This window comes from Petromyzon marinus, chromosome 1 (genome assembly GCF_048934315.1).
Source record: "Petromyzon marinus isolate PM22_M1 ecotype Great Lakes invasive population chromosome 1, UKy_Petmar_22M1.pri1.0, whole genome shotgun sequence".
In the NCBI taxonomy this organism is placed as follows: Eukaryota; Metazoa; Chordata; class Hyperoartia; order Petromyzontiformes; family Petromyzontidae; genus Petromyzon; species Petromyzon marinus.
Window position 1 is genome coordinate 32,543,550 of NC_133667.1, and position 17,802 is coordinate 32,561,351.

At 51.4% G+C, this 17,802-nt stretch overlaps 1 protein-coding gene across 1 annotated transcript; it reads right to left on the bottom strand.

The window, feature by feature from the left end:
• Positions 1-322: 322 nt before the first annotated feature.
• SLC25A42 (solute carrier family 25 member 42) lies at positions 323-16,875 on the bottom strand. The gene is made up of 7 exons (XM_032949516.2): positions 16,760-16,875; positions 13,147-13,252; positions 12,736-12,761; positions 10,457-10,626; positions 8,857-8,973; positions 6,970-7,121; positions 323-6,007 (listed from the first exon to the last, which is right to left on the bottom strand). Exons 1-7 carry the CDS (start codon positions 16,844-16,846, stop codon positions 5,586-5,588), a joined length of 1,080 nt encoding a protein of 359 aa, XP_032805407.1. The 5' UTR covers positions 16,847-16,875; the 3' UTR covers positions 323-5,585.
• Between the last annotated feature and the right edge of the window lie 927 nt (positions 16,876-17,802).

Here is a 17,802-nt window from a genome sequence, read left to right on the forward strand (position 1 = left end):
AGGTACGCCGCCATCTATCCACAATACTCCTCGGCTGTTTGAAGGCCGATCGAGGAGCATTCCCGTGATCTTAAGACAAGTTTGTAAGCATAAAGACATCCAGGCGGTGTGATGGGGATGGATGTGGCTGAGTGCCAAAAGCAATTGTCGAAACAGCGGTCCGGTCTGTTCCGGCTCAAACTAACCACTGGCCATCACCATCGTAACCGATGATTGTCTACAATACATCCGTGGAACACAACCCTACAATAAAAGAATATCATACAACTATACAAGACAACCGTGCCATACAATGTTACAATGCAAGCATACAATACAACCGTGCAATACAATCCTTTAATAAAATCATACGATGCAACCTTACAAGACAACTACACAACACAAGCATACAATGCAACCATGCAATGACATAATATACTACCATACAAAGACAACCATACAATACAATTCAATGCATACAATACAATCACTAAACACACACACAGTGCGTACAGCCCCGATGTCAATGCACTGCTGGCCGAATTCCGCCCCACGCGGTGCCGGTCATCGGCTGCCTATGGGGCCGTCCATAAATGACGTCACGCAATTTTGGACAATTGTTGACCCCCCACCCTCGTCACACGGCGTCACGAAAAGTAATTGTAGTGCGTATTTAATGTGGCGCTGCACTCTGATGTTGTAGGAGTGTGGTTATAACAATTAGTGGTGTTATAACAATTGTATTTATTTAAAGTTGCGCATTTTTGTGACGTCACATTTCTCAAACACCCCCCCCAGGTGCGTGACGTCATTTATGGACGGCCCCTTTGACCATACTTCACCTCGCGCTGGTCTCAGCGTGGCTTGGCGAAGGGAGGCTGGGGACGGGCAGTACCGGTTCTGACATCCGCCGCCACTGATGTTAGCCGTGGTCGGGGAAACGAACTCGGCTTTCTGGGTTCATAGCGCATTGCGCTAACCACTGCGCCACCGCTCCACCCCACATGTACACTCACTGTTAATGTACGTTGAACTTCTTTCGCACCGCACGTAGCCAGCCGTGCTAATCGGAGGTACGGGGGAAGGCCTAAACTGCCGAGACCACCGCTGTTCTCGAACACCTGGCGCTGAACAACACCCGCCAATCACCACGAGGTGGCGGTGACGTCACAACGGCCCCTGTGCCACGATAGGTGTACTTTGAGGCCACGTGACGTGTCGAAGACCCGCTGGCTGGAGGTCACGGAACAGACCCAAGGTGCCGCGGGTTCACCCACCGAAATGAACGGCAGATGCACCAGCCGTGCTCTCCACTGTGCCAACTCTCTGCGTTTTAGCTGCCCGGCGCTCCGCTCGTCGTTGTTGTTGTTGTTGTGAGCGTCCTTCACGAACCTCCTCCTCCACCAAGGCCGATCTCGACACCGCCGGTACCGCTCATCGGCCAGTCCAATCAACTCCACAACCTCCGTCTCTTCTGGAGCCCGTGGCACGTGCAAGTACCATGCACTGCCCATTCAGTAGTTCTGATGCTCACCACCGAACAGTTACATCTGGCGCCCTTTTTGGTCCGAGTCGACCTAGGGATGGCCCAAGATTCAGAGGAACAATTTGCCCCGTGGGTGCTGCGTCGGTTTAGGAAGGGCATGGGGAGTATCAGGTGCGACGATTCACAACCCTCGATTTCATTTTCGACAAGACGGGTACTTTCGACTGTCGTGCGTGTAGCGGCCTCTAGCGGCTGCGGGGGGGTCGCGCAAACCCCAATGCACGTAGACGCGTCTTAATAACGCAAATGTCTTCGAGTATACACGCTGTTATTTGACAAAGACCCTCCCCACCCCCACCCCCCCCCGTATAGCCTTACAGAATGTTGGGGCAAGTGCTGTTAGCGAGCACCTATTAAGGCCAGAACGGCACGCGCGTAGGCGTGGGTGGCCAGCACCACGCCCAGCCGCCTTCGTCTCCCCAGCGGCGATGTTGACGCACCAGGTTACTCATTTGAGGCCGAGTCGACCTAGGGGAGGCCCAGGACCGGTTCAGACAATCGTCACCGATGTTGCCGGCCGTGAGCGGGACTCGAACTCGGGTCCGCCGAGCTTCGTGGCGCGGCATTATTTGACGCATGCACGCATCGCAAGCTTGCGAATGGATATTCAATTCGCGAATCGATGCGCTGCCCGTGAATCGCAAACACGACGCGCACAAAGGCAGCCTAAAGCACAGAGGAGCTGGGGTTATTCTAATGAGGTCCGCTCACTGATTGCTCCCAAACACCACCCCCGCACCCCCAGGTCGCTTCTCCGATTTTCAATCATTGAGCGCCACCTTCAGGCAAAACGTTGTCATCATCGTAACTGCATCACCCCGTGATAATTTCCAGCAAGAGTGACTTGATTTGGTTCCAATGTTGCTCCCCACCCACTCAAACCAAACCATGATAGATAAAAAAAAAAGATACCCCGTATAGCCTTAACAGACTGTGAGTAAAGTTGCTGATAGCGAGCAGCGCAACTCTGAAGGCCGGCGCGGCACATGCAGTGGGTGTGGGTGGGCCAGCACCACGTCCGGCCGCCTTTGTCTCCCCAGTGGCGAGGCTTACTACACCGCACCTCGGGGAGGGCCCTGGACCGGTTCGGATAATCGTCACTGGCGTTCGCCGTGAGCGGGAATCGAACCCGAGTCGCTAGGTTCGTAGTGCGGCGCGCTGACCGCTTGCTCCACCGCTCCCCACACGCTAGATAACACGCGCGCACACACACACACAGACTCATGAAAAACACTCGACAGGGATATACGTCGATTATATACACAATGAATTGTATTTTTAAAATACCCTCCCCCCCCCCTCTCTCCCCTCCGACATCCCTCCAAATTTAAACTTATCATTGAGCAGGGGATACACAAAAGGCACTTCCGTAACTTTCACGCGTCACGTTTCACGGCAAAGGAAAGCAACACAAACAACACGTGAACAAGAGCGGGGTAACAGCACATTCATTTTGGCTCGTTAATAAAGAGCAGCAGCGGCGTACGGAAAACGGCGTCTCTGTCTGGAGTGTGCTCACGCAGCACCGCTGTTGAACGTCATCACTTCGTGGCGAGGGTTAAACCGGCAGGGTTTTCCAAAACGCCAGCCCTTGCCACCCACCACCACCACCACACTGTACAACAATCATCCGGTGCGTGCAGCGTGGAACGAGTTAATTTGAATGGAGTGAGCAGTACATTGGTGAACCCGGATAGACGTAGCATTGTGGTGGTGGTGGTGCGGAGGGGGAGGGGGGAGTCCGCGAGGACTCGAGTTTGGGACATCGCGCGTGTAGCACCGGAGCATAAAAACACTGAAGCTTGGCATCGAGTGCCAACCCAACTATCGCACCATGCTCACACACACACACGCGCGCGCATAATGGCAGCAGGGCAGACTGCAGTTCGCAACTTGTGAATACACCACGAGGTTGGCACAGGAGTAAAGGGAGGGGGGGAAAAACCCCCCCAATAATACTCGAAGTGACGAGGCAGTACCGTTCGCGTTCAACGTTTGGTAAAGATGTTCCGTAAATATCTTTCAATTGCAAAAAAATTAAAATATTCTCCCTTAAACTTATTACAATTGCGCCATCGCGGCCAGCATAGGACGATGTAAAGAATCCATCGGGAAATTTCGCACGGCAGTGCCCCACGTGTCGGAGAGCGACTGCAGAAGAAGGTGCTTCACAGGACTCCTCTACCGTAGTTACACATCAAGGTGGGCTGGGTACACTTTTCCCCCGCGAAAACAAACGCAACGCGATGGATTTATTTTGTAGTCATTGTTATCCTTGTTGCTGCAATCTTTGGGGTGACCAGGTTGAGCGAGACCCATCACCTCGCCAAGACACGAGAATCCAGATTAATCATGGGGGGGGGGGGGGGCGACTCTTAACCGGGATATACGAACCCAGGATCTCGACAGGTGCCGGGTCTCACGGCTCTGACCGCACAGAGCCACCCGACAATCTCGAACGTCCTGTAATTCTAAAACGCGTCATCTCCACAAATGATTGTCCAAAAAGTGCTAGTGCTCATTTACGGGACAAACGCCAGTTAAAGAGAAGGTAGAGGCACGGGGGGGGGGGGTTGTAATACTGCGATCATACAAAGCCACCAACAACCGCATCGCCTTCTCCCCTTTTCATCTTTAAAAAAAACACATCGCCACCGTTCAGTCAACTTGGCACGCTCCACATGATGATAACAAACCACGGACCTGAACGCAGTAAAATACTCATCAGCACCAAGCAGCTTCTATCTCTCTCGCCCCTTAAACGTTTAATACACTTTACGTAATAATATAAGGCCATCGCACGTCCCCACACGAAGAAATATTGTGGGTAAACGAGTCTGATTTGTCGAATTCGCACGATCACCTCCCGCCTCGTCTAAGTTGCATTGTGTGCTAGGAGTTGGCTCTCAGAAACGCGGACTACATTTTTCCCGCCGGCTGAGATTTTGCGCGAGGGGACAAAGAAACCCAACGGCAAAGAGGCGCCCGGTCGATCGTCGCAACTGCACGGCGATCCGCCCACTGGCGTTCGTTCTCCGCCGCCGCCGCCGGCGCCAAAAGGGCAGTCCCAGCTCCCCCCACCCCCCTTGTGACCTCTCGACCCACGAACATCGCACATCGAATCCCCCCCCCCCCCCCCCGAGAGCGCTTGCACCAAACCTTGCAACGTTCACGGGGCGTTAAGCCAGCCCGGGAGGTTCATCGCAGCGCTGGGGGGGGTACGTTGGGGGGGGGTCTGGGGCACTGCTAGACTTGCATTGAACAAGAAAAAAAAACCTTAAGTTTTTGTTTTACTTTTAATCAAAAGAACCCAATTAAGTAAAACCGCCGTTGCACGCTGGCAGAAGGCACAATCGGGCGACCCACGCTCGCACGCTCGTCTGGCAGAGCGAGGGAGAAGGGGTTGCTTGAAAGCGAAGTTTACCCTACTCGACCTCGTGACCCACCGCAGAACGCCGTTTCCACGACTCGCCCACCACCTTCTCTGTTCAAGCGCAAATTCAGTCGCCGCGAGTGTGTGTGTGTGTCACACGCGTCCGACGATCGCCAAACACGTCCCCACGTAACGGTGCCGATTCAAATCGAGACGGGACTCCGCGTGCGCACGCGCGCGTCCCACATGACGTACACGTCATGTCAGGGGCCAGGCACTCAAAGCGAGTGCCTGGCCCCTCGGGGAGACAAAGACGGCCGGGAACGGCACCCTTCCAAATCTTAACAGGTGCTCGCCAACAGCACTCGCCCCAACAGCCTATTTGAAGGCTACGGCGAGATCTTGGTCTCTCGACTTCGTCCCCAAGCGACTTACACCGCGTTTCTGTTTTCGAACCAAGGCTCTCCCCGCGTCAACATGGAACGGGTTTCGGCGACCGGCTGACGCACCCGGCAAGCGGCGGACTCAACGTGCAATTGCGGACAATTTTAGAAGACTGGCCAAACGCACATCGGCGGTACCCGGGGTGGGACGCGACCAATGGACTATGGGAAACCCCCGAGTAAAAGAGTGCGGACAAAGGGGGTGCGTGCCCCCCACCCCCACCTCCCCCTCACCCAAACGCGACTACGTGAGCCCGAGCCAGCGGAAGACGTCCTGGATGAAGTCAAAGGTGGTGAAGCTGATGCCGGTGCAGATGGGGCCCTTCACCCAGTTCATGCTCAGGCCCTTGTAGAGGCCCCGGCGGAATCCCTCCTCGCGCACGATCAGCCGCGCCGTCGACAGAACCGAGGTGTAGGCCCCCCCGGCCCCGCGAGGTTCGCCGACCAGCAGCAAGGGGTGAGCGGCGGCGGCGGCGGCGGCGGCGGGGTGGCCGTGGCCGCTCACCCCGTGGACCAGCGCCACCCGCGCTCCGCCCGTCACCACCGACGTCTGCATGCGGCGCCGCACCACGTCCAGCGGGTACGACGCCGTCTGGCTCAGGAGGCCCGCGCAGCCGCCAAACAGGAGACGCTCCAGCGGTCCGGGCTCCCGGCGGCCAGTGTAGTCTGCCGACGGGCGGACAGGGACGGACGGACAAGAAGGACGGACGGACGGAATAGATGAGCGGACAGACAGGATGGATGTACGAACGTGTCAGAATCAGAATATTTAATCAGATTGGGGGGGAATCCGATGAGCTATAAAGCTCTTTTTCACAAATGTTCAGTAGTCGATATATGGACAGTTGGATGGGCAAATGCACTTGAGATGTAAAATAGCCTTCGATTGAAATCCATGGAATATATAAAATAAAAAATCGCTTTAATATTTCTACAGAATCTAAATGCAATTGCATCCTGAAGATGCCATACGACATGAGTGGAACATGTGCACCATGGCGGAAATGAGCCACGCATGTACACATCTCATGTCACCATCCGACATCTATCCACTTCTGGTAGAAATCTTCCTCAGGCCATCGTCATCCCAAAGGGTCTCAGGATGCAAACATTCAACTGCGCTACTGCGCATGAAGCTCATCTCATCGCTCTATCACCACGAAGGACGTCCGCACGGGCGAGTTCCCTCCTTTGGCTGCCACTCCCATCGTGGGCCTCACCCCTTCCGGCGACACGGAGGGCTGCGCACGGCAAAGTCGGTACCGTACTGCGACGTCTACGCTCCCCGACTTCACCAACCCGCACTGACCAGCACGGTGAAGTACAGTCAGATCGCTCCCAACCAATAGTACGTCGCGGCAGGCCCTCATCCAGCCGTCGAAGGACACACGGGCCGCACGTGTTTACGTACAGACCACCACAAAGGTGGCGGCAACAACAACAACCAACTGAACAGCGACAATCCATTGAACCTGAAGTAGCGCCACACAACTGAAAAAGGGGGGGAGGGGGAATCGTGGCCCAAACTCGTATTGCGAGCTCCGGTTGACTGAGCGCGAGCGGGGAAAGGGCGGAGCGGGCAGAGCAGGCAACGGCATGCGGGCAGGTGGGCGGGCCGCAGCTGACACCTCGATGCAGGTTCTTGCACGTCTCGTAGGTGAAGAAGCTGAGGCCCGCGTAAGGGATGATGCCCAGGATCGTGGGGCTGAACCCGCGAAACAGCGTCGCCACCCCTTCCTCTCGACGGATTCGAACGAACATGTGCACCACGCTGCTGTACCTACGGGGTGGTGGGGAGGGGGAAGGGTGGGGGGGGGGGAAGGTGGGAGGGGGGAAGCGTGGGGGGGAGAGTGAAAGACCGGACCGGAGGTTCGCGCTTAGAATAAACTACTAAACTATTTTTATTTCACCAGGTAAGGGCCACTGAGCAACGTAGCTCTTTTACAGAAGGGACCTGGCCATCGCAAATGATAGCTCAACGAAGTGGCTTAACATCACGTGGAAATTTGTAGCAGCCAAATACTCGAAACGCATGTTGATTCCAAATGTGTGGGGGGGGGAAACCCGGAGGAACCCGGAGAAAAATCCACGTGACCACGGTGGAGAGAGACATGCAAACTCCAAATATACAACAGGTGTCAGGCTCGAGATCGAACCCACGACCTCCTTCATACCAGGCGAGGGAGGTACCCCATCTCACCACCGTGGCGATCAATTCAACGGCAGCCCCGAAAAAATACGGCGGCGTGTGTGCGTGTGTTAACCGGAGAAAAATACGCGCCGTCTGCATCAATAGTGGACGTTCACGATGCCGTGACGTCGCTCGCCAACAGTAGGCCAATGCGTGCTGGCTTCATGGAGAAGAATTTGGCAAATTATAAAAATTTACTGGCAAATTTCTCAATCATCGCCTCCCACCGGTGGACCACAGAGTTTTGGGCAATTGTTCCCACTGGTTTTTTGCTGCCCTCCAGGGTTTCTCGCCTCGAGTGAGCTAGATGGAACAAATAGCCCCCTCTTATTAGCGACCTTTATGGCGTTCCAATATGATACAATATAAAACGTAACAAAACAATGGTAATCACGAGATCAGTTTCCCATAGCTTTGTAATCAAGTTTCCCATAGCTTTGTAATCATATTGAAATGTTTTGTTATATTGTGTTTGTACTGTAAGTCTGCCATCTGGTAATCGTTGAAACCTGACAATCTGTACATCGCTTATATCGCGCACACTGTCAGTCGCACACGGAATGATTAAGTAATTAAATGAACGGCAAAAATGATGACGTCTATAATCAACACGGTGTCAATTACTCCGGTAAATAAATTACAAAGCATTAACTTAACGGATAATAACCCTCACCATAATTTATTTACGCCTTTCATTACCAAGGAAATATATGTATACAATAAAACAATAACCACGATAAAAGCAACATTAAGCAAACCTTCACGATACAATTATTGTCACGAACATCCGACGATATCGAATTTTATTTATATTTATTTTCCGTAATAAAGGGGTTTTTTTACGCCATCTACCCCCCAAAAAAACCCTTTATTATGGATAATATTCGTCGCGAAAGCCTGCACATTATATTTATTAATTTATATTTATAAAGGGCCTTCACTCAAGGTGCTTGACACAGCTTACAAAACGGTGACATAATGAAGTTCTGTAGTTCACAGGGGCAGTGCTACAAGGATTGAGGAATGAGCGACAGCGATAGAGGGGTACTTGGGGATCACGAATGGGTAGGGGAGGGACGGGAGGGAGTGGAGAGGCGGGGGAAGGAAGAGAAATGGGCGATAGAGAAAGGGTGAGGCTTTAAGAGAGGATAAGAAAGAGGTCAAGGAGGGAGACTGCTTCATGTACTGGGGCAGTGCTGAGCCTACGGGCAGTGTTGAATCTATGGACAGTGTCGAGTCTATGGGCAGTGTCGAGTCTATGGGCGGGTGTGAGAGTCTGTGGGCAGCGTTGAGTCTAAGACACATACACGGTGCACGCCCTTACATCTCCTTATGCGTGACGGCCATGCACGCGCGCATCATGTCCAGCGGGTACGTGAGCATCACCGCCGTCACACCGGCAAATGCGCCAGCGAGGAAGCGCGGGAATGGGGGCAGAGGCCTGGAAGGGGTGGGATGTGGTGTTGGAGGGGTGGGGGTGGAGCAGTTGGGGGGGGGGGGGGTATAATTAATAAAAATCCAAGTAATTGCAAATGTCTGAAAGTATCTCCACACTCTCCTGTGGAATGAAAATAAATGTAAAAAACAAATCACCTACAAACAAACAAAAAATTATTGGCAGCAAGTCACCGACACAACAACAACAACCGCCATTCGCCACTAAGCGGCGGTGACGTCACCACGACACCCACCCACAGACGCGCATGAATGCACACACCCACTACAAAGATCCCCCGTATAGCATTAACAGACTGTTGGGGCAAGTGTTGTTTGGGAGCACCTATGAAAGACGGCACCGCACACGAGGTGGGTGGCCAGTACCACGCCCGACCGCCTTTGTCTCCCTAGTGACGATGTTCACACACTGCACCAGGTACTCATTTGAAGCTGAGTCGACCTAGAGGAGGCCCAGGACTGGTTCAGATTGTCACTGGTGTTGGCTGTTAGCAGGAATCCAATATGGGTTGCCGGGTTCGTAGCGCAATGTGCTAACCACTACACTGCCTCTCCCTGCACTTAACTACAGGCACATACCCATATCTAACCACACACACCCCACCAGCCCACATATTCACCTGCCTACATTTTTCACTTCCCCACCTGCACACACCCACCCACGAATGAATACATGCATGCAACCACCTGCCCACACACTTACCAGCCACACACAAAGATATCCCCTTGATTTTAAACTTTCGTGACTGCAGGAATTCACACTCTTTCGGTCAAGTCACGTGAATAAAAAATAATAGATCACGACGATTCAATCGCAACACAAGCCATCGTCTTCAGGTGAAGACGATGGCTTGTGTTGCGATCGAAACGTCAGGTGAAGACGATTGCTTGTGTTGCGATTGAATTGTCGTGATCTATTCTTTTTTATTTACGTGACTTGACTGAAAGACCCAAGAGGATAAAAGATATCCCCGTATATCATTCAACAGACTGTTGGGACAAGTGCTGTTCGCAAGCACCACACACAAACACAGGCACACACCTGCCCACATACTTCCCATCCACGCGCACACACACAGGGACCCAATGGCCCACACACTTCATACCCACCCACCCAAAGACCCCCCCGTATAGCCTTAACAGACTGTAGGGGCAAGTGCTGTTAGCGAGCACCTATGAAGGCCGGAACGGTACACGAGGGGGGTGGGTGGGCCAGCACCACGCCCGACCGCCTTTGTCTCCCCAGTGGCGATGTTTACACACCGCACCAGGTACCGATTTAAGGCTGAGTCGACCTAAGGGGAGGCCCGGAACCGCTTCAGATAATCGTCACTGGGTGTTGGCCGTGAGCGGGAATTGAACCCGGGTCGCCGGGTTCTTAGACGCAGCGTGGCGCTACGCCGCTACGCCACCGCTCCCCACGCCCGCCCGCCCACCCACCCACACTAACACACGCAGCAGGTACCGACCTGCCCGTGGGGTAGTAGTAGTAGCGGCCGAGCAGGCGCTTGTACTGCTCGTGGGCGCAGAACTGGATGGCGGCGTAGGGCACGACGCGCGCCATCGTGGCCGAGTTTCCGCGCCACAGGTTCAGCAGGCCCTCGGCCTTGTAGGTGGCGTAGATGAGGCGGTACGCCTCCTGCCAACGGGAGCGCGAAAGACACAACGCGGGCCCCGTGCACGTGGATCGCGTGGGGAACGGGGGGGGGGGGGGTGCGGCGAGAGCACGGGTCGCGGGGCCACCGACAATGGCGGCGATGTGGGAGGCAGGAGTCGGTGGAATGTGCGCGATGACCGCGTTTGTTAGGAGGAGGGTGACCCAGAAGCCAAGACATTGGTGGGGAAGCGGTAGCGCAGCTTTCAGCGCGCTGCGCTACGAACCCAACGACCCACTCACGACCAATAACAGTGGCGAATAGCTTCACCGGTTCTGGGCCTCCCCTAGGTAGACTCAGCTCCAAATTAGTACCTGGTGTGGTGTGCAAACATCGCCACAGGGGAGACAAAGGCGGCCGGGCATGGTGCTGGCCACCCACCCCTTCGAGTGCCGTTCCGGCCTTCATAGGTGCTTGTTAACAGCACCTGTTCTTACAGTCTGTTCCAGGCTATAGTTAATCTACATACCTAGAATTATCCATTTATTATTTACCTTGGCTCGTATTTACCATCTCGTTTGCACTATTTTCCCAATTCCAAGCTCATTTGTTCACTCCACAAGCCTTCATGCTGCACTGGCATATAATTTGCATAGATTAGGAAAAGATATTCTGACATATGTATCGTAATCCTTAGTAATTAATCGCCAAGTCAAAAGCATTGTTCCTTCCTTAATACTCATACACATTGTATGTGTATATATGTGACAAGACTCAAACGTGGCTTTGAAGATGTGATTATTAAAATATTTCCATTTTTTCCCGGAGGTAGAAATCGTGGTCCTAGACGTTAATATGTTTAATGCTTGGCCTTAATTGCACTGCCAAACATAATTAATTATTTGCCTTAATTGCAATAAATATAATTCATCGTTTGCCTAAATTGTTCACAGTAATATCATTGAATCTGTGCCTTAATTGCAATAAATACAATTCATTCTTGGCCTCAATAATTCACAGCAATATCATTCAATCTTTGCCTTAATTGCAACAAACAAATAATTAATTAGTGGCCTAACAATCGCAAAAAAAATCATCCCGCTGCTGTTGGTTAGGGGGATGGGATGAATTTGAAACCTCACCAGTTTGGGCCAACTCCTCAACCTTTGCGCAACTGGGATATTCATCCCTGCTCAGAGCGGGGGAAGAGGACGTTATATTTTACATGCATTTTAGATTATTTGGATTACTTTGCCTGCGATAAATGTCCACGTGATAAGCCACTCTGCTGAGCTATCATTACGCGTGGCCAAGTCGCTTCTGAAACATGAGCCAATCGCTCAGTGGGCCTTACCGTTCATCATGCTAAGTTCGCCAATTAAATGCAAATTTTTATGCTAAGTCCTTTGTCAAGGCGCTCTGTTTCCTCTCACACAGCTTAAAGGTCGCGGTCTGAGCTTGACTGTGTTTCGCTCCAGCGCTGTCCTCCAGACAGTCTCGTCCCTTCACCTGATGAAGGCCACTTGTGTTGTGGCCGAAACCGTCGTGAGAATTTTATTGTTATTTTATCTCATCAATTTATTATTTTATTCTCATTCTACGCGACTTTACCGAAAGAACCAAAGAAGATGAATCCTTGCAGTCACGAAAGCTTTAAATCAAAAAATAGATAAATAGTTTAGTTTAATTTTAATTAAGCGATTTGTTTACCTTTCCTATGCTTTGCACTATCGTGTTTTGTACTGTTTGTTGTTGTAGCGTTCTGATCTGCCCCGGTTGGACATTATGTGAAAGAGAGCTGCATAGCTCATCGGATTTCTTCCAATATAAATAATCAGATTTTTTTTTTATTTAAAGCTTTCGTGACTGCAGGGATTCATATTCTTGGTTCTTTCGGTAAAGTTACGTAGAAGGGAAACAATAAAATAATAAAAATATTAAATAAAAGTATTATTTTATTGTTTCCCTTCGACGTGATTTTACCGAAAGAACCAAGAATATGAATCGGATTTTTGTTGAAAGACAATAAAAAATAAATACAAATGCTAAAGTTAATAATTGTGTCGAACCCTTTCGTATACCGAGACAGTCGTAATCACTCAAGCTTGGTGCAACTCAAAACGTGGAGCGGTGTAATTTATGCGAGGCCTCACCTTGGCAGAGAAGCGATTGGACGACACTGCAAAGCAAAACAACCAACATGGCGTCAAAGACGCGTCCACCACGGGCATCGACGAGAAATGGATATCGCCAAAAAGAAGGCGGGGGGCTTGTGTGCTTTCCCCGTTCATTTATTTTATTCGAGGAGGGAAACTCCTGCAGCCTAGCGTCTGCAACACGACGGGAGGGAACGCGACCGAGAGAGCGTCCACCGGGGAGACGGAGCGATAGAAAAGGCCTAACGTGCAGGCGCAGGGTGGATTCTCATATTGCAGGACCATGGACGCATGGCGACGGCTCGGGGATGAGGCTTTGATTGAGCAGCAGCGGATAGATCACGGCCGGCGAAAGATTCACGCCGAACGAAGGCAGTGGCCGCTGAATAGCGAGGCTCTTTGCCGTACCTTGGAACATGATTTTGGTTCTGTCCAGTGGAGCGATGGACGTTTTCGCTACGGCGCCTGCCATCGCGCCCCCCACCAGGGAGTTCAACACAGGCTTGTGCTGCACCTGCGGCAACACAGCGAGCAGCGCCGTCAGCGGTGATCTCCTCCCGGATTCCAACCCCTCCGCAGGTGAGCTCGGTGAATTTTCATGAGCTGCCGGCCAGGTGTTTCATCCCTACCACCGTGAAAAATCGCTGCTCTCACGAACACAACACGATACAGATGTCTCAGATGCTGGCTTTCGACTGCCCTCCACCTATCGTCCGTCTTTAATCTCGAGTCCCTATGAAGGCGAACTTGGTGAGAAGTTTTTTTTTTCTATGGGCCTTTCGGTAAAGCCACGTAGATGGAAGAAATAATAAAATAATAAACATAATAACAATATCACGACGTTTCGATCGCAACACAAGCAATCGTCATCAGGTGAAAAATATAGCGGGAAAGCTGCCGAGAATATTTATTTATTTATTCTCAGCAGCTCTCCCGCTATATAGAGAATATATATTCTCAGCAGCTCTCCCGCTATATTTTTCACCTGATGACGATTGCTTGTTGCGATCGAAACGTCGTGATAGTGTTATTATTTTATTACATGAATTCCTGCAGTCACGAAAGCTTTAAGTCAAGATTGGTGAGAAGTGCTAAGCAGGAAGGGGCAAGCGTGCCAGACTACGCGGATTTCGTGAGAGACGCTGCGACTCCGCCAAGATCAAAAGGCGCGCGCGGACGACTCACAGGAGGGAAGCAGTAGTTGGCAAACTTGCTTCGACTTCAAACTCAAGATTTCAAACCGAGTGCTTTGTCACGTGCCGCCCGGTCACCAATGGGCATGCGTGTACACGCACAGCCCCTTTTGTCAAATCCACTGCTGGATGACGGCCTTTCCATATGCTGTGTGGGTTCTCCAAATCACAAACTCGTACTGTATAAAAACCGGTTTGTTCTTAATCTGTTCTGGCCCTGCTCCGACTATATACTTGGGCAGATATGCTCTGGCAGAAACATGTGTGGTTCTGCTGTCTGTAAGGGGGTGGGGGGGGGGTAGCAAATCTGCAATGGATTAAACATAAAAGCTTTGCTCTGCTCCAAAACGCAGAGATCTCGGGCATGCGATGACGTTTCAATTCAACAATCAACAAGAATCGTTACAATCACAACACATGCATTGCATCGAGTACGTGTATTGCAATAAATATTTTTCCATGATCAGAAGTTTATTTCCCCGAGTGACGCCCTTTGAGCTCAGAAGCTCTTTTCCAAGGGTGGCTCCGCTGGCAGAAAATGTCAACGCATTCCACAAGTGCAGATTAAAATTACATTCACACTTAAACTTTAGCGATTTTAAGAGAGTCGGTTTAAATGAGGACCGAGATGGCAGAATAGGGATGCCAAGACACGAAACGTAGGTGGTTCCAAACACTTTGGGCCAGCTACACGAACATGCTTCTGATCCAAATTGTGCACAAAATATGGGAACTATTAATAGACGATCAGAGATGCATCGCAGGTCATATTCATAAGCAACATGCCCAAGAGCACGTGCTCCGTGGAGGTGGAGCGATGGAATCGGCTCGCGTGCAGGAGCTCGCTGGATTGTTACATTGCAGGATCATGAGAGATGGTGATGGCTTCGGAAAGCCTTCATCTAGCAGTGAATTGGTCATGGCTGATGATGGTTAGTCTACTACACAAACCTGTGAATGGGGGATCACCATACGTTACGTTTACAGCTCTCTGTCAATCCACTGCTGGATGAAGGCCTCGCCGCGCCGTGTTGGTCACGGGTGAAATGGGGGGGGGGGGGGGGGGGTGCTGAATCAAACTCAAGCGGCGAGGTTTGGGTCTTTCGGTAAAGTCAGGTAGATAGAACAACGAAATTAAATAAAAATTAAGTTAATTAAAAAAATGTTTTTTGTATTCTTTTTTAATAATGATAATTAAAAAAATTGTATTTACTTCCTTTTCATTTTCATTATTTTATTGTTCTATCTACGTGACTTTACCGAAAGACCCAAAGAATATTAATTCCCGCAGTCACGAAAGCTTTAAGATAAAACAAAAAAATTCCATACATTATCCATTCATCAGCTCTACTATGTGCGCAGCACAATGGCACATTATGCAACGCCGTCATTATCGCACGCGGATTACGGTACAGGGTTGGCAATGCCTCCCAGGCAGAGGAACCTCTTCGCACGGAAGGTGGGCTCTGTGCGGTCCTAAACATGTTTGTCGGCATTGCGATAGGGCCCTTAGTTTAAAAAAAAAAGTTAAACTTCAAGCGATTTCCTGCTCAAATGCGCACTGCGGCTACGTTCTCCTCCTGTTCACAGCCCTGAGCCAGTGGTGGAAATTCCGCATTCGTATGGCGGGGGGACGAGTCTATGCATGCGTAGGACAACCCGCAAAGTGGGGCTCGTTTTATCGACCCGGAGGCGTGGTTCGACGCACGTACAATAATCGTGAGGACTGATTTTTAAACCATTAAACTAATTCATCATTGCATGCCCCCACCTCCGATTAGCCCCCGCACCTCCGATTAGTAGGGTTGGCTACATACGGTACGAAAGCATGCAGCGATTCCCCCCTTTTGACTGCGGGAACTATCTCAGCGAACGCAAACCTCGGCCAGTACCACCGTTAACTTACCCTCTTCTTCTGCCCTAGCTCATCTCAGGCCCTCCATATACTGCCCTCCGTATACTACCCCTATTTTCCCCTCGTTTAGTTTCCTGCGATTCCTCTTGCGTTTGGCTTAATGTAACGTTTCCCAACAATTACGGGGGCGCGCCACTGTGGCCAGACATGAACTGCCTCGCCTGGTTTGCAGGAGGTCATGGGTTCGATGGACCACGACGCCTGCTGTATGTTTTAAGTTTGCATGTTCTCCCAGTGGTCGTGTGGATTTTTCTCTGGGTCCTCCGGTTTTTCCCCTCCACAATTTAGAAACATACGTTTACAGTATTTGGCTGCTTTAAATTTCTACATGATAAGCCACTTGGTTGAGCTATCATCTGTGGCCTGGTCACTTCTGAAAAAAAGCTATATAGCTCAGTGGGCCCTATTTGGTAAAATAAAAAAATATTTAGTTTATATTAAAAACACTAACATTTGAGATAAAAAGAAACGAATCTTTCGTCAAAGCAATTGTTTCTGCAAGAGTTCCGCAGGAAATTTCCTATGGCCTTGCGGAACGCGCCGGTGGTCTGTGGACCACAGCGGTGCAAGTCTTGGTGAAAAAACGAAGTCTTCTATTTCCGAGTTTTTAGTTTTGACCTGCAGCGCTGTGGTCGGACACAGTGACGAAACGGGTCAGTCTGGTAGGCCCGAGTCGTCCACATGGGTGGAGGAATAAAATTGTCGCATTTCACGGCGACAGTATCAATCATCGTCGCGGCGATGGAAATCGGCGATGTTGTGGCGCCCGCCCGCCAGTGAAGTGAGTGATTGGGAGTGAATCGGCGAGTTCTGCTTAACGTTGAATTCCATCCAGTGTGAAAAGAATCGCCAGCGCGGCACGCTGCCGGGAGCATTCTTTGTGGCGAGGACCGGGTGGGCGAGCAACCTTAACCTGGTTGGGCGGCTGAGTGGAGCGGACGGCGGTTTTGGTGTCACCGGGCACCAGATCCACCCGGCGTTCGTCCGCGTGTTTCCCCATGGTGAGCGCGGGGCCCCCACCACCACCCCCACCACCACCACCCCCACCCCCCCGCCGCCCCCCACCGCTCCCCACCACCCCACCTCAAATCCCTGTCACGTGGCCCAGGTGAGCTCGGCACACACCGGGCACCACCGGGAGCTGTGACATTCACCGGACGGAGGCTGCGCACACGCACACAGGCACGCACGTTAGTAGACGTATGTGTGCGTGCGTAGCAGGCGTCTCCCACGTGTCAAATACCTCTGCGTTGAGTCCAGCTCTGGTTTCAAGTGAAGATGTCGATCGCACCAACATCACCATCTTTACCAACACGACCGTCACAAAACGCAGCCAACGCCACGACCACCGCTACCAACACCGGCACTGTTGCTGCTACGGACAGCCATCACCAACATGACCAACGTCAACATGTAACTAAAATCACCTTCACAACCAATTACAAAGATCCCCCGAACTGTTGGGGCACCTATTAAGGATGGCAAAATCAGCGCACGACGGGGTGGGTAGCCCACCACCACGACGGCTGGATTTTTGTACCTATTGGCGAAGCTTACACATCGCACCGGGTACTCATTTGAAGCCGAGTCGATGTTGGAGAGGCCCAGGACCAGTTCAAATAATCGTCACTGGTGTTGGCAGTGAGCGGGAGTCGAACTCCGGTCACCGGGTTCGTAGCGCAGTGCACTAACCCCTACACTACCACTCCGCAACAAACAACAATTACTACCAACACCATCATCAATACCACTGCGAACATCACTGCCACAAGCACCATTATCAGCACCGTCATTACCAAAATCGTCAAGGTCTGTATAAGCAGCAGTGCCAGCACAACCAAGAATCAGCAGACGTATTATCAGCACCACCATCACCATAATAATCCACACCAACATCACCACCATCATGAGCATCTTCACCACCACCACCATCACCACTCCTACCAGCACCATCAC

Coding starts and splice junctions, on each gene's coding strand:
- SLC25A42 (XM_032949516.2), bottom strand. CDS start 16,846: ATGGGGAAACACGCGGACGAACGCCGGGTGGATCTGGTGCCCGGTGAC. Junction 10,627..12,735: donor CCAATCGCTTCTCTGCCAAG/GTGAGGCCTCGC, acceptor TCCCGTTGGCAG/GAGGCGTACCGCCTCATCTA. Junction 8,974..10,456: donor TACTACTACCCCACGGGCAG/GTCGGTACCTGC, acceptor CACCCCTTCCAG/GCCTCTGCCCCCATTCCCGC.